The sequence below is a fragment of the Bombina bombina genome, chromosome 4, assembly GCF_027579735.1.
Source record: "Bombina bombina isolate aBomBom1 chromosome 4, aBomBom1.pri, whole genome shotgun sequence".
NCBI classification, from domain to species: Eukaryota; Metazoa; Chordata; class Amphibia; order Anura; family Bombinatoridae; genus Bombina; species Bombina bombina.
Genome location: NC_069502.1, coordinates 803818975 through 803836071, shown reverse-complemented (window position 1 = coordinate 803836071; position 17097 = coordinate 803818975). Strand labels below are relative to the sequence as shown.

Here is a 17097-nt window from a genome sequence, read left to right as displayed (position 1 = left end):
CTTCAGACTGAGAATCATCCCTAGGCACACTTACTTTATTTAAAATATGCTTTTTACATTGTAAAGCCCTTTCAGTACAAAAGTTACACAATGTTAGAGGGGGTTTCACAATAGCTTCTAAACACACAGAACAATGAGAAACCTCAATGTCAGACATGTTGAACAGACTAGTAATACCACAAGTCGTTTAAACACTTATTTATAGCATAAAATAAACATTAGAAAAAACGTGTACTGTGCCTTTAAGAAAATAAAAAGTGAACAGTTTTTCCAAAATGCACAAAAAACATTAAATTATTCCCAAATTTAACTTAATATCGTTGGTTAATCCAAAAATTACTGCACCCAGAAGCAAGGGCAGAAATAAGGCTTTCTAAGTACTTATATCAACATGTAGTCAAAAGATAGATAAAAATACACTCTGCACCTCGCCACAGCTTTTCTGTGGTGCCTACCTGCCCCGAGGGTACTTCGAATCAAGTTTACAACCCTTCAGACCAGCTACACAGTCCAGGAGCCACCGAGTTACTGTTTGCTGCTGCTAAGCCTGAAGAAATTGCGCCAAAATAGGCTCCGCCCCTTAAGGTCAAAAGTCAGAGTAGGCCCAAACAACACCACATGGAAATGCAGTTTTGCAGTAAAGTAAAAATACACACACAATATAACCCTCAAGCATAAAACCAATAAGTTTTAAGTGCCAAAAATAAAAAACATAAAACATCATTTTTTATAGTCTCCCATGTCACATAATGCCCAAATATCAACTAATGATAAATATAAAATAGGGACTCCAGTAACACCCCTCTTATTAAAATAGGTTTTACTGCTTACCCCATTCCCATACAGGAAAATAATGCCAGCCAGTTCTGATACATCAAGTCTCCTCAGAAAAAAAGGCTGCACATACCTTAATGCTGCTTGTAGCATGAAACCGGTCTCCACACTGAAGATGTCTCATGGTTACCTTCAGAAGTCTTGTGGGAACCAGCATGGATCTTAGTTACAAATGCTAAGATCATCAAACCTCAGGGCAGAAATCTTCTTCCATGTCCCCCTGAGGAAAATAGTACGCACCAGTACCATTTAAAATAAAAAAACTTCTTGATTGAAGAAACTAAAACTAACACCTCACTTTACCATGTCTTCCTAGTATAACACAGGCAAAGAGAATGACTGAGGATGGAGGGGAAGGGCTATATATACTGCTCTGCTGTGGTGCTCTTTGCCACTTCCTTTTAGCAGGAGGTTAATATCCCACAAGTAAGGATGAAATCCGTGGCTTCGTCATATCTTTGTAAAAGAAATACACATTGAAATAAACCTTAGTGGCAGATTAACTAAATTTTTCATTTTAGGAAGTTCAATGCTATTTTATAGGCTGATGTTGCACTTGCAATCCCTAATCACAGTCAGATAAAAGTCTAAGAAAAGGCTAGATCTTCCAGATTATTGAGACTACCATAAAATATTTTCATTTTTAGAAAAGGCACAAGAAGAAATTATAAAGGAAGGAATCTATGCAAGAAATGGAGCCATAAATTACTTTTAGCTGTTGGTCACTTCGGTAGTTTACGGCTCAATTTTTAATGACTCAATGGAAGCAAGCCTTTTCTTGGGTACTGGTGACTATTTAGCACTAAATATAAATCACCATTTCGTATTTTATAACCAACTATTTGTCAACCTGTATTTTATACAACCCTGTATTGTATGTTTTCTTCCTTTTTTTAATCATTTTATGGATATTAAACTATCATTTTAACTTGCACAATGTAGACTTGTTAGGTGCTCCGAATATTATTTATATTTTGTTAACCTATTAGCACTCTTGTTAGGTGATCACTCTCTTAGAGAGCCTGTGTTTTTCATTTGGTGCTGTATGCTATCTTAAATATCAACATTTTCAGTAGGAAAATGACATGCTATTTCTGAATAATAAAAGTTTATTTTGAGTTAAATGTCCCTTTTAAATGTGGAGAAATGTCTGACAACTTAGAACATCAACATCTCTGTTAAACTTTTTAACATTTATCATATAACATACTACATAACTTAAGAATAAGTCCCTGCGCTCAAAAGCAAAATATTGAAGGATCTAGGAAATATATCAAAATAAAACATAAATAAATCAAAGAATAAACTGAATTGATTCAAGAAATATATGAACAATATATATTTAAAATACGTATTAAAAATGTGTTTGAAATCTGTATAAAACTAAACCACTAGCAATTGATACAATAAATACAATGAATTCAATTTATTAACACAATTGATACATCTTATTAAAAAAACACAGGTGGTATGCAATTCTAAAAATTCTACTGTTCTTGTGATGGTTAATAATGACTGGCTGATACTCTGGTAGAGCTATATTGGCAAGTCTAATGGGAAAATTTCCCTTTAAGTACCGAATAGGGTAAATATAGCAAAGGCAGATGAAATGTGGAAAGTTTTGGCAAAGGAACGCTGGATAGTTTTCCTTGTTGGTTCTGATTAACCATGATCGCTACTTTTCCAGATAACAGCTCGAAAAACCAAATAGATGACGATGGCTCCCAAGAGCTAGGTACAATAGTGGTTTTAAATAGCCATTTACCGTGCAATCTGGCTACCTGATGATGTACCTCTTTAGTATGCTGTCATCCGTGGGTTTTTCTCCTCTCTTATTCAGTGACGATCATGTGGCTTACAGCTTCCAATAGCAGTGTAGTTTTTCTGAGCAGTTTTAATTGTGGTTAGATTTGAATTACACATTGAAATCCCATTTCCTAGCAAAATTTTCAGAGCACTCTGTTTCCAAATTCCTTTTCACAAGGCAGTGTTATCAAGTAGTACACATCTACGCGTGTCAGCCATGCAAGGCCTTTATCAAATGCGTAGATGTGTGCTACTTGATAACATTGCCTTGTGAAAAAGAAATTGGAAACAGAGCACTGTGAAAATTTCGCTAATTACGCTGTGGAAATAGGCCTCAACTTGGTCTGAGAATCCCTCTCACTGAAGAATCAAATGGATTGTGGACTCTCACCACATGTATGAAAGAAATATTTTTTATTTATCACAATTTCAATAAACAAGATTGATTTTGTTTTTTTAAATAAAATCAAAACTTTTATGGATTTTTAAATACATTAAGTAGCCTTTCTAAAATAAACAGAAATAGAGAATTCAATTTTTTTTAAAATAAAAATTAGTAATTGGTAATCAATAGTAAAAAAAAACCTCTTGCACTTTTGATGTTAACGCAGGAGTTTCGTCATGTGCAAAACATGAGAATGCTTTCTTTCCCATATGAATTTTCTGATGCACAATAAAATGTTATTTCTGAGCAAAACTTTTCCCACATTCAGAACACGGAAAACCTTTCCCTCCCGTATGAATTTTTTGATGAGAAACAAAATTTCCTTTGCCAGTAAAAACATTTTCAACATTCAGTACATAAAAATGCTTTCTCTCATGTATGAATTTTCTGATGTCTAATAAGATGTGATTTCCGAGCAAAACATTTCCCACATTCAGAACAAGAAAATGCTTTCTCTCCTGTATGAATTATCTGATGACTAATAAGAGTTGATTTCCGAGCAAAACATTTCTGACATTCAGAACATAAAAATACTTCCTCTCCTGTATGAATCTTCTGGTGAGTAATAAGATGTGATTTCCGAGAAAAACATTCCCTACATTCAGAACATGTAAATGCTTTCTCTCCTGTATGAACGATCTGATGTCTAATAAGATGTGATGTCCGAGCAAAACATTTCCCACATTCAGAACATGAAAATGCTTTCTCTCCTGTATGAATTTTCAGATGGCTAAAAAGATGTGATTTCAGGGTAAAACATTTCCCACATTCAGAACATAAAAATGCTTTCTCTCCTGTATGAATTTTCTGGTGTCTAATAAGATGTGATTTTATCATAAAACATTTCCCACATTCAGAACATGGAAATGCTTTCTCTCCTGTATGAAATTTCTGATGTTCTAAAAGATTTGATTTCCTAGTCATTTTTTTCCCATATTCAGAACATAAATTTCCCACATTGCATCTTTGATTTTGAAGAAGATTGAAACAAGTATCTGTATTTTCACCATGGCTAGGACTAGGATTACTGCAGTTTGTAAATTCACCTGTTGATAAGAAATACAATGGGATTAATGTTAGTTATTAATGGCATAGTTATATTTTGAGGACATTTCAATTTGTATGAATGAGTGTATACCACAAGAGTAAGGGGCAGGCTATGGCCCCTACACCTTTCCCCAGCTTCATGCTAATGCTTAAGGGTGGTTTACTAGACAGAATTTTATTATTATTTTTTTTAGCAAACATTTAAAAAAAATCATGTAACAAATATATTTTCGAAAGATCTCGGATCCAAATATTGTACAGATGTAGCAAAACATATACGAATAACTTACACAAATGATCTAGCAGACCACTATCCTAATATTAGCAACAACAAAAAACCAAAACAAACTATATAGCAATTAAGAAATAAAACATCTCTTTTGTAAATCTGCCAATAGCTTAGTTTTACTAATTTAAAAAATAATTTGTTTTGTTTTTTAATTTAAAACCTTTAACCCCTTAATAATGCCGACATACCTACTGGTAGTTAAGGGTTTTCTTGGTTATAATTGCACAGATCCCATCACAAGCGGCATTATCATGCTATTTTACCCTCCCTCTTCCTGCTGGCCACCGGGAATAGCTATTAAACATTAAATACCCATAGAAAGACCAGCAAAGTACAGGGCAAGTTGCTGCCCAAGGAAATCCACACTCTTCACAAAAGAATAAGTAGGTTCTCCACACCTTATGATAGATGCGACAAGTAACCGGCTTACAAGCTTGGATGAGAGTATCAATAACTCTCTCAGAAAAACCTCTCTTGGCTAGGACTAAGCGTTCCCCTTCATGCAGTCAGCCTCAGAGAGTCTAGATTTTGATGAACAAAAGGACCTTGTTCCAGCAGATCCCTGCAACAAGGTAACTTGCATGGAGAAGAAGATGACATCCTCACTAGGTCCACGAACCACGTCCTTTGCGGCCATGATGGAGCAATCAGTATTACTGACGCCTGCTCCTTCTTGATGCGGGCCACTACCCGAGGAAGGAGTGGTAATGGAGGAAAGAGGTAGATTAGATTGAACCTCCAAGGCACCACTAATACTTCTATTAGCTCCGCCTCGACCCATATATCTGGGTAGCTTGATATTGAGACGGGATGCCATGAGATCTATCTCCGGTGTCCCCCACATGTTGCATATCTCAGCAAACACTTTAGGATGGAGAGATCATTCCCCTAGATGAAAGGATTGTCTGCTGAGAAAATCTGCTTCCCAGTTGTTCACACCCGGAATATGGATCGCTGACAGCGAACAGCTGTCAGCCTCCTCCCACTCCAGAATCCAAGATACTTCCCTCATCGCTAGGGAGCTTCTCGTTCCCCCCTGATGGTTGATGCAAGCCACCAAGGTTATATTGTCTGATTGGAATCTGATTAACCGGGACAAACCTAGAAGAGGCCAAGCCTTCAGAGCATTGTAGATTGCTCAAAGTTTCAAAATGTTGATCGGGAGGGAGGGTTCCTCCTGAGACAACAGGCCCTGTGCCTTCTTGGCATCCCAAACAGCTGCCCATCCTGAGAGGCTGGCATCCGTAGTCACAATCTCCCAGGATGGTGTGAGAAAGGATGTCCCTCGGGACAGATGATCTGGACAGAGCCACCAAGAGAGCGATTCTCTCGACTGGTTGTCCAGGGAAATCTGTTGAGACAGATCTGAATGATCGCTGTTCCACTGCCTCAGCATGCACAGCTGTAGTGGTCCGAGACGGAACCTGGCAAAAGGAATTATGTCCATGCTGGACACCATGAGACCAATTACCTCCATACACTGAGCCACAGATGGCCTTAAGGAGGACCAGAGGGCAAGACATGCCGAAGCTAGCTTGCACCGTCTCTGGTCGATTAGAAATATCCTTATGGATATTGAATCTATTATAGTACCCAGGAATTCTACCCTGGTGCTTGGAATGAGCGAACTCTTCTCCAAGTTTATCTTCCATCCATGTGACTGAAGAAGAAAGAGAAGAAATATTGAATGGTCCTCTGCTAGACGAAAGGATGGTGCTTGAACCAGAATGTCGGCCAAGTAGGGAGGTACTATACCTTTGGATTTGCCGACAGCCAGGAGAGCTCCTAGAACCTTTGTAAAGATTCTTGGGGCCGTAGCTAGACCAAATGGAAGTGCAATGAACTGGAAGTGCTGATTCATGAATGCAAATCTTAGGAACTGGAAGTGGTCCCTGTGGATTGGAACGTGAAGGTAGGCAGCCTTCAGATCTTTAGTGGTCATGAACTGTCCTTCCTGAACTAGAAGAAGAATGGACCTTATGGTCTCCATCTTGAACAAGGGGAGATTTAGAAACTTGTTTAAGCACTTTAGGTCCAGAATAGGGCAAAAAGTTCCCTTCTTTGGGTCCACAAACAGGTTTGAGTAGTATCCCAAACCTCTTTCTACTATAGGAACCGGGACAATGACCCCTAAGAATGACAGATCCCACATGCACCCCAGAAAGGCTTCCCTCTTTTCTGGTTTTAAAGACAGGCTTGAGAGGAGAAATCTGCCCTTGGGTGGATGAGATTTGAAACCTATCTTGTATCCCTGAGCTATGACCTTCAGGACCCATGGATCCTGCACATCCCTGGACCAAGCGCCTGAAAATAGTGAGTCTGCCCCCTACATGATCCAGCCTTGGATTGGGGGCCGCCCCTTCATGCCGACTTGTTCTCGGTAGGCTTCTTGCTCTGCTTGGAATTATTCCAGAATTGAGTCGGCTTCCAAGTGCTCTTGGTTTGCTTGGGCTTAGAGGAGGCCTGCTGATGTTGGGACTTTTCAGAACAAAAGGAACAAAAATTAGATCCTTGTCCCTTAGATTTGTTCTTTTTATCCTGCTGTAGCAAGGCACCCTTGCCCCCTGTAACCATGGAAATAATGGAGTCCAGGTCTAGACCAAATAAAATGTTTTCCTTAAAAGGGAGGGAAAGTAGTCTAGACTTAGAAGTCATGTCCGCAGACCAGAACTTCAGCCAGAGCGCCCGACACTTCTGCACTGAGAAACCAGATTTTAGCATTCAGGCGAATAATCTGCATGTTTGCATCACAGATAAAAGAATTAGCAATTCTCAAAGTCTTAATTCTTTCTTGGATAGCATCGAGGGGGCCCTCCACCTCGATCAATTCTGCTAAAGAGTCACACTAGCAGGCCACAGTGCCAGCAACCGAAGCAACAGCCTCTGCCGGTTGAAATAAATATCCCTTATGCTGAAACATTTTCCTGAGAAAAGTTTCCATCTTCTTATCCATCGGCTCTCTGAAAGACGAGCTATGCTCAAGAGGGATAGTAGTATGCTTAGCTAATGTGGAGATAGCACCATCCACCTTAGAGAACAGAACCCCAGAACTACAGCTGAGAGTCCGGGGCCAGGAATAATTTTTTAAAGGCAGACGAAGAGGAAAATCCAATTCTTAAAAGATAAAATTTGATCAGCACTGAAGACCACACAAACAATCTAAAAAAGGAACTCCCAAAAAAATCCCTCAAAATAGCAATAGTGAAAAAGTAATAATAGATTGCGCAAAAAAAAATGCTCAAGGTGGAAGTGAAAAAAAAAATATAATATATAAAACCCTTTTAATGAGGATTCATTTAGATCCGTGTAATTTTAAGTGTGAAAGTGAAATATTTAGAAAAAAAATAAAATAAAAATATTTGTAAATAAGTTAATTATATAGTTTAAACTCTAGAAGTTTGTTTTAAACTCTAGCAATCCGCTAAAGAACTATAAATGTTATGCTGTAAACTCTAGCAATTTGCTAAAGAAGTGATATGAATAACTGGTGATATAATATACTAGTGAAGTATAATTTCGGTAATCAGTACATGTGTCCTCTCGTAAATATAAAAGATATTTATTCTACAATATAAAACTAAAAAATACAATATAACTTAAAAATACATATGCGGCCGCACAGCAAGTAAAAAACAGTACTATTAAGTTGATACAATTAATACATGATACAATTAATACAGTTAATAAATTAATACAATTAAAATAGCACAGTGATCAAATAAAAGCATTAAATCTCTTGAAAGTCAGAAAGGAATAATATGAAAAGTTCAGTATACAAAACTGATCGATGGTGGAAAAAAAACATTCCGATATAAACCACCAAAATCCAATTCTATCCCATTTGTTTTTAATAATATTCACAATTTTTACAGGTACAGGAAAAGTTAGCGGCGCTAGCCTGTCCTCGTACACTCTGTCTAATTTAGGGATCGAAGGTTCATCAGGCAACCTGGCCTCTGGAACCTCTAATGTCAACAGAACCTCCTTTAGAAGAAAATGTAAGTGTTCAATTTTAAATCTAAAGGCTGGCTCCTCCGCAGCCGGAGGCCTAGAGGTAGCAGACTCCGAACCAGAAATTTCACCCTCTGAAAATTCAGATTCTAACCCATCCTGGGATACTTGAAAGGCAGACAAATCAAGTAAATAACTGGATGTCCCCTGGACCGGAGAGCTATGTTTAACCTTTCGCTTGCGCTTAGCTGGGCGAGGTAGAGCACTAAGGGCCTCAGACACCGCCGCTTATAACTGCGCAGTAAAGTATGATGGTAAAAGGCTCTCTCCAGATGCAGGATCAGGCGTGCTACTGTAAGCTGCATGTGACAATGGAGATGATTGATGGGTATGCACCTCACGGGATGGCGAGTCCTCAGAGGTGGACGGCTCAGTCGTACTAAAGGGGTTAACCTTCTTAGACATAATAACCTTGTTGATGCATATGGAACATAGTTAAGAGGGCAGGCACACCAATGCCTCTTTACAATATAGACAGGTATTACTATTAGGAATAGAGGGAGTACCCTCAAGCATATCGGGATCCTACATAGCTTGCGCTAACAACAGTAGGATACAAATAAATTAACTTTTTATTTCTCCCAAAAAACGGAACCTATATAACCCCAATGACTGGGACACTCACCACCTCCTAGACCCAGGTAACCAGAGAAGAAGCGACCTCTCCAACAGCTAGCTCAGTCAGGAAAGAGAAAAACAAAAGTGTGACCACACCCGTTCACGTGGTGTGCAAGGCAGGTCTGCTCCTGCTATGAGAAAAAGCATGTCAAGCTACAAGCTGTATGTTCCATTACCGCATAACAACAGTCTATAAGCCCCCTCCCCCCAAAAAATCTCACATAAAGCAGCATAAAATCAAACTTTCACATTTGATTAATCCCCACTGTTCAATAACCTCCCTCAGGAGATTAACCTATGACTAAAGATAAAAGGAGTCACACTGTGACCTTGTCTTCAGCAATTTCAACATAAGTAAAAATGGAAATGATTATACCAGAATCCGTGCTGTTTAACAGAAACACAGCCTCTCAAGTGTGACAGTCTTGTTGCATCGCTCCTGACATGGACTTGAGTGAAGAAAGCAGACAGTGAAACTCGTCAACACTGGTTGCTTAAGGAGCTGTTAGCAGGCAGTCTGGATGGGTTCGGAGAAAGACTTTCCCTGCATCTCCAGACTCTAACTTTCGTCAATGCTCTCATTGAGAGGCTTACTTAAAACTCCAGTTCCATAATGAAAGGCAGATATCCCTCCTGAGGAACAACTCTGAAATCTTCTGACACTTCTCTGCCATCCTCCTGTGACGAAAGGTGTCACGGACACTGGGCTGCAAGGGTTAATCCCCTACTACCTCACCCCTGTTGTTTCTCAGCAGTTTTGGGCTCCTCAGAGCAACCACGAATCCTAGGAGCTTCTGTCAACTAACGGAGTGTTCTAAACTCATCTTGAGAAGAGCTGGAGATTGAAACGCTTACTGCCTCTGCAGCCGGCCGGCCCGCTAAAACTACCGGCTGGTCGCACGGACCCGCATTTTCGCCCCTTTTACCTCCAGCCGCCTCGAAAGCCCCTTGCCTTAGAGCTCCATTCTCGGTGGTTGTCACCCCTGGGAGAGGGCAGGGTGTGGGCCAATTGCCGTAGGTGTACTCCACAAGGAACAGGGGATTTTAGGAGCCTTCTCCAAGGACCGTCCTTCGGCTGACTGGGCTATGGAACTGCCGGTCGACTGCCTCAGCTCTGATGCCATTCAACACCGGTCGCTGCAGCGGTTATTGGTCCTAGAGCTCCACTCTTTTTAGGATGGCTAGCCCATGGGTAGGGCCAGGGATGGGGTGATTGCGGGAGGGGAGCTCCCTTTGGAACTGGGGGTCCAGGACCCCACTTGGACGCTCACTCATGGCACCCAGCCATGGATCATGTCGCTTTTTGGACTGTAGAAACTGGGGGCCAAGAGCTTTCCAACATCACCTTGGGCGTACCGCTGCTCCCCTGGAACCACCCCGGAATCCCCACAATGAAACATGGGGGTCTATGGAGGCGCCAGCCTGTCTGGAGGGGCGGGAATGGTGGGAAAATTGTGGGATTGTCCAGTGTCTTATCAAGATGAGTTTCTGTATAAAGGTTGTGTGTTTGTCCCAATAAATGGTTCTTGTTTCACCTGAATGCTAGTATGTCTAGTTATTTGGGTGGGTGTTGCTACTATCACTTCTCCGCTACATAGCAGGTTTTGGGAGATCGGTCGGCGGAGACCCGAGGAAAGACTGCGAGCACGAAGAGCAGAACCACCCTTAAAAGAGAAATGCTGGAAGACCAAGCCGCTGGTGGGTCGGAGGATGACCAGGGCAATGAACAGCCTACTACAGCAACCAGTACAGCACCCAGTACAGCATCCACCCTGGGGACCCAAGCGTCTGATATACAACGGGAAGTGGAGTGGCGATTGGCGTTGTATGATACCTGGCCACCACAGGAGGTCATCACCTAGATCATCTCGGAGGTTACCCAGACTCAGTACACCCGCGAGGTGCAGGCTTCCCGATCATCCAAGTTACCCCATGGGGATATCTGAGCCTACAAAGAAAAGGAAATTGACCACTATCTTCAGGTCTTTGAGACCCAATGCAAGCTGCAGGGGGTCACCCATGCTGACAGACTGTGTCCTGATTGGTAAATTGGCTGGTCGGGCTTTGTCCACTTTCCACTCTACCCCTCCTGAGGATCAGAAGGACTATAACAAAGTGAAAGACCGTATCCTTGCTTGCTATGGGCTCACGCCGGAGGCGCACCAGCAGAAATTCCGGGCACTAAGGAAGCAGGATAGCCAGCTACAAATCCACCACTGGGGCAGATGTGGCACAGCTCTTCCTCCTGGAGCATTTTTACAATCATGTTCCAGTCAAGGTCAGAGAATGGGTCCATGATCGACGACCCACCACAGCAGACCAGGCGGCCGTCCTGACAGACCAGTATGCAGATGCCCGCCGCCCAGTGTGCTCTAAACCACAACCAACCTTCCACCCGGCTCCAGCCGTCATCCGACCACCAGCACCTACCAATAAGCCTTTGGCCCACCCGGCCTTTATCTATCCGGCCAGAGTCAGGGACTCACGGGGGTGCTTTGCCTGTGGGCACCCCGGCCATATGAGATGAGACTGTCCGCTCAGGTCCGTCACCGCCGGCAGCCCAGCCAAGACATGGAAGTGTGGAGTTGGAACTTCGTCTATTGATCACTACATTGACAAAGGAGAGGTAGTATTTAAAGGCCACTACAGCTACCGGAGGAGGTAACAGCTTTTACTGACGATCACTATCCTTCCTACATAATTGATTGCATTTACTCATGTGGATACCCCACACAGGGCTATAGCGGAATTCTAAATGTTTCTTTTTGAGTGACTTTGCCTGCTTGTGCTTGCCTGTACTTTTCAAGGCGACCTGCTTGTTTGTTTACTGGCTTATCATTCTATCTGCTTGTTTAGTCTGTTGCATCTGCATTTACAGGACATCACCTGCGACTTGACTTTTAACATCCTTGTTTATTCTATCATCCTATATAATAAAAGTCCAAGTGTGTTTGTCCGAAGCTGTCATGCGCAGTAGAGACTGCGCGCAAGGACAAACACACCTGGTCTTCCAACTGACCTGGCGTCTGCGTGTGGTGGAGTGAGCGTGGCCGGGTGGGTGCGACGTGGGCGGGGCCGACTGCCAAGACAGAGAGGTCTAAAGAGGGGGGATAGAGAGAGCAGAAGAGGGGGGATAAAGAGAGGGAGAGAGTGCGCAAAAGAGAGGGGGGAGAGAGCACAAAAGAGAGGGGGGAGAGAGCACAAAAGAGAGGGGGGAGAGAGCACAAAAGAGAGGGGGGAGAGAGAGCACAAAAGAGAGGGGAGAGAGCACAAAAGAAAGAGGGGGAGAAAGCACAAAAGAGAGGGGGAGAGAGCACAAAAGAGAGGGGGAGAGAGCACAAAAGAGAGGGGGAGAGAGAGAGAGCAAAAGAGAGGGAGAGAGACAGCAAAAGAGGGGGAAGAGAGCAAAAGAGAAGGTGGAGAGAGAGAGCAAAAACAAAATTTATGCTTACCTGATAATTTTCTTTCTTTTGCGATGTACCGAGTCCACGGTTTCATCCTTACTTGTGGGATATTATCCTTCCTAACAGGAAGTGGCAAAGAGAGCACCCACAGCAGAGCTGTCTATATAGCTCCCCCCTTAACTCCACCCCCCAGTCATTCGACCGAAGGCTTAGGAAGAAAAAGGAGAAACTATAAGGTGCAGAGGTGACTGAAGTTTTCAATAAAAAATACTATCTGTCTTGAATAGACAGGGCGGGCCGTGGACTCGGTACATCGCAAAAGAAAGAAATTTATCAGGTAAGCATACATTTTGTTTTCTTTTGCAAGATGTACCGAGTCCACGGTTTCATCCTTACTTGTGGGATACCAATACCAAAGCTTTAAGACACGGATGAAGGGAGGGACAAGACAGGAACCTAAAAACGGAAGGCACCACTGCTTGCAGAACCTTTCTCCCAAAAATAGCCCCCGAAGAAGCAAAAGTATCAAATTTGTAAAATTTGGAAAAGGTATGAAGCGAAGACCAAGTCGCAGCCTTACAAATTTGTTCAACAGAAGCATCATTTTTAAAAGCCCATGTGGAAGCCACCGCTCTAGTAGAGTGAGCAGTAATTCTTTCAGGAGGCTGCTGTCCAGCAGTCTCATAAGCCAAACGGATGATGCTTTTCAGCCAAAAGGAAAGAGGGGTAGCCGTAGCCATTTGACTTCTACGCTTTCCAGAATGGACAACAAACAAAGAAGATGTTTGACGAAAATCTTTGGTTGCCTGCAAATAAAACTTCAAAGCACGAACCACGTCCAAGTTCTGCAACAGACGTTCCTTCTTAGAAGAAGGATTAGGACACAGAGAAGGAACAACAATTTCCTGATTGATATTCCTGTTAGTAACAACCTTAGGGAGGAACCCAGGTTTGGTACGCAAAACCACCTTATCCGCATGGAAAACAAGATAAGGCGAGTCACATTGTAATGCAGATAGTTCAGAAACTCTTCGAGCTGAAAAGATAGCAACTAGAAACAGAACTTTCCAAGATAGAAGCTTAATATCTATGGAATGCATGGGTTAAAACGGAACCCCCTAAAGAACTTTAAGAACTAAATTTAGACTCCATGGCGGAGCAACAGGTTTAAACACAGGCTTGATTCTAACTAAAGCCTGACAGAAAGCCCGAACGTTTGGGACATCTGCCAGACGCTTGTGCAATAGAATAGACAAAGCAGATATCTGTCCTTTTAAGGAACTAGCTGACAATCCCTTCTCCAATCCCTCTTGGAGAAAGGACAAAATCCTAGGAATCCTGATCTTACTCCATGAGTAACCTTTGGATTCGCACCAAAAAAAGATATTTACGCCATATCTTATGATAGATTTTCCTGGTGACAGGCTTTTGAGCCTGAATCAAGGTATCTATGACCGACTCAGAGAAACCTCGCTTTGATAAAATCAAGCGTTCAATCTCCAAGCAGTCAGTTGCAGAGAAATTAGATTTGGATGCTTGAACGGACCTTGAATCAAAAGGTCCTGTCTCAGTGGCAGAGTCCATGGGTGCAGAGATGACATGTCCACCAGGTCTGCATACCAAGTCCTGCATGGCCACGCAGGTGCTATCAAAATCACCGAAGCTCTCTCCTGTTTTATTCTGGCAATCAGACATGGAAGGAGAGGGAATGGTGGAAACACATAAGCCAGGTTGAACGACCAGGGTACTGCTAGAGCATCTATCAGTACTGCCTGAGGATCCCTTGACCTGGAACCGTAACAATGAAGTTTGGTGTTCTGACGAGACGCCATCAGATCCAATTCTGGTGTGCCCCATAGCTGAACCAGTTGAGCAAACACCTCCGGATGGAGTTCCACTGACGGCCGAGGAATGGAATGAAGAGCTCGGCAGGTGGCTAAAATCTTTGATTTCCTGACCTCCATCAGAAATATTTTCATGTCCACCGAGTCTATCAGAGTCCATAGGAATGAAACCCTTGTGAGAGGGGAAAGAGAACTCTTTTTTTATGTTCACCTTTCACCCATGAGATCTTAGAAAGGCCAACACGATGTCCGTGTGAGACTTGGCTAGTTGGAAAGTTGACGCTTGAATTAGGATGTCGTCTAGATAAGGCGCCACTGCTATGCCCCGCGGCCTTAGGACCGCCAGAAGGGACCCTAGCACCTTTGTGAAAATTCTGGGAGCCATGGCCAACCCGAAGGGAAGAGCCACAAACTGGTAATGCTTGTCCAGAAAGGCAAACCTGAGGAACTGGTGATGATCTTTGTGGATAGGAATGTGTAGATACGCATCCTTTAAGTCCACGGTGGTCATATATTGACCCTCCTGGATCATTGGTAAAATAGTCCGAATGGTCTCCATCTTGAAGGATGGAACTCTTAGGAATTGGTTTAAGATCTTGAGATCTAGGATTGGTCTGAAGGTTCCCTCTTTTTTGGGAACCACAAACAGATTGGAGTAGAACCCCTGCCCCTGTTCTGTTTTCGGAACTGGGCAGATCACTCCCATGGTAAATAGGTCTTCTACACAGCGTAAGAACGCCTCTCTTTTTGTCTGGTTTACAGACAATTGAGAAAGATGGAATCTCCCCCTTGGAGGAGAATCTTTGAAATCTAGAAGATACCCCTGGGTTACGATTTCTAAAGCCCAGGAGTCCTGAACGTCTCTTGCCCAAGCCTGAGCAAAGGGAGAAAGTCTACCCCCTACTAGATCCGCTCCCGGATCGGGGGCTACCCCTTCATGCTGTCTCGATGGCAGCAGCAGGCTTCCTGGCCTGTTTACCTTTGTTCCAAGCCTGGTTAGGTCTCCAGACTGACTTGGATTGAGCAAAGTTCCCCTCTTGCCTTGCAGCAGGGGAAGAGGAAGCGGGACCACCTTTGAAGTTTCGAAAGGAACGAAAATGATTTTGTTTGGTCCTCATCTTATTTGACTTATCCTGAGGGAGGGCATGACCCTTCCCTCCAGTGATATCTGAAATGATCTCTTTCAGTTCAGGCCCGAATAGGGTCTTACCCTTGAAAGTGATGGTCAAAAGCTTAGATTTTGATGACACATCAGCCGACCAGGACTTAAGCCATAACGCTCTACGCGCTAAAATTGCAAAACCTGAATTCTTTGCCGCTAATTTAGCCAGATGAAAAGCGGCATCGGTAATGAAAGAATTAGCTAGCTTAAGAGCCCTAATTCTATCCAGAATATCATCTAATGGGGTCTCCACCTGAAGAGCCTCTTCCAGAGCCTCGAACCAAAAGGCAGCTGCAGTGGTTACAGGAACAATGCACGCTATAGGCTGGAGAAGAAAACCCTGATGAACAAAAATTTTCTTTAGGAGACCCTCTAATTTTTAATCCATAGGATCTTTGAAAGCACAACTGTCCTCAATAGGTATAGTTGTACACTTAGCTACAGTAGAAATAGCTCCTTCCACCTTAGGGACCGTCTGCCACGAGTCCCGCATGGTGTCGGATATGGGAAACATCTTCTTAAAAATAGGAGGGGGAGCGAACGGAATACCTGGTCTATCCCACTCCTTAGTAAAAATGTCCGAAATCCCCTTAGTGACTGGTAAATCCCACATCCAGAGTTGCTAAAACCTCCCTGAGCAATAAGCGGAAGTGTTCTAGCTTAAATTTAAAGGCCGTCATATCTGAATCTGTCTGAGGGAACATCTTTCCTGAATCAGAAATCTCCCCCTCAGACAGCAAATCCCTCACCCCTACCTCTGAAGATTGTGAGGGTACATCGGATACGGCTACTAAAGCGTCAGAAGGCTCAGCATTTGTTCTTAACTCAGAGCTACTGCACTTCTCTTGCAACCCAGGCAGTTTAGATAAAACCTCTGTGAGGGTAGAATTCATAACTGTGGCCATATCTTGCAAGGTGAAAGAATTAGACGCACTAGAGGTACTTGGCGTCACTTGTACTGGTTGTGACACTTGGGGAGAACTAGATGGCATAACCTGATTTCCTTCTGTCTGAGAATCATCCAGTGCCAAACTCTTATAAGTCAAAATATGCTGTTTGCAATTTATAGACATATCAGTACATGTGGGACACATTCTAAGAGGAGGTTCCACAATGGCTTCTAAACATATTGAGCAAGGAGTTTCCTCAATGTCAGACATGTTGAACAGGCTAGTAATGAGACAAGCAAGCTTGGAAAACACTTTATTCAGTGAAAAAACAACAATTTTAAAAAACGGTACTGTGCCTTTAAGAGAAAAAAAAGGCATACACAATCTGCAAAACTGCTTACAAATACCTCAAACTTTTCAAAATTTTTACAGCAGATGGAAACCGGATTGACAAAGTGCCAAAAAACGGAAAAAACCCTGTCAGCACCTTGCCACAGCTCTGCTGTAGCGCCTACCTGCCCTTAGGGATTGGAAATGTGGGGATAACGCTTCGTTTTGGCGCAAAAAGTTCACCAGGACCCTCTGGTGTTGTAGCTTGCTGCTTGTCAAGTGAAAACAACTGCGCAACTGAGGCGCGAAATTAGGCCCCGCCCATCTCACTCGATGTTTCTAAGGCCTCCAAAAAACACAACAAGCGTTTTTACCAGCCATGTGGGTTCTAAAACCCCAAAAAGCCAAGTGTACCCT

At 42.7% G+C, this 17097-nt stretch overlaps 1 protein-coding gene across 4 annotated transcripts in view; it reads right to left on the bottom strand.

Moving 5' to 3' along the window:
- Positions 1–1925: 1925 nt before the first annotated feature.
- LOC128657048 (gastrula zinc finger protein XlCGF17.1-like) overlaps positions 1926–17097 on the bottom strand; it is a 53273-nt gene continuing 38101 nt past the window's right edge. For all 4 annotated transcript variants that reach the window (XM_053711272.1, XM_053711275.1, XM_053711273.1 and 1 more), the window contains one exon: positions 1926–4131. In XM_053711272.1, the coding sequence (XP_053567247.1) occupies positions 3458–4131 (674 nt within the window). In that variant the 3' untranslated portion in view covers positions 1926–3457. The remainder of the gene's footprint in view (positions 4132–17097) is intronic.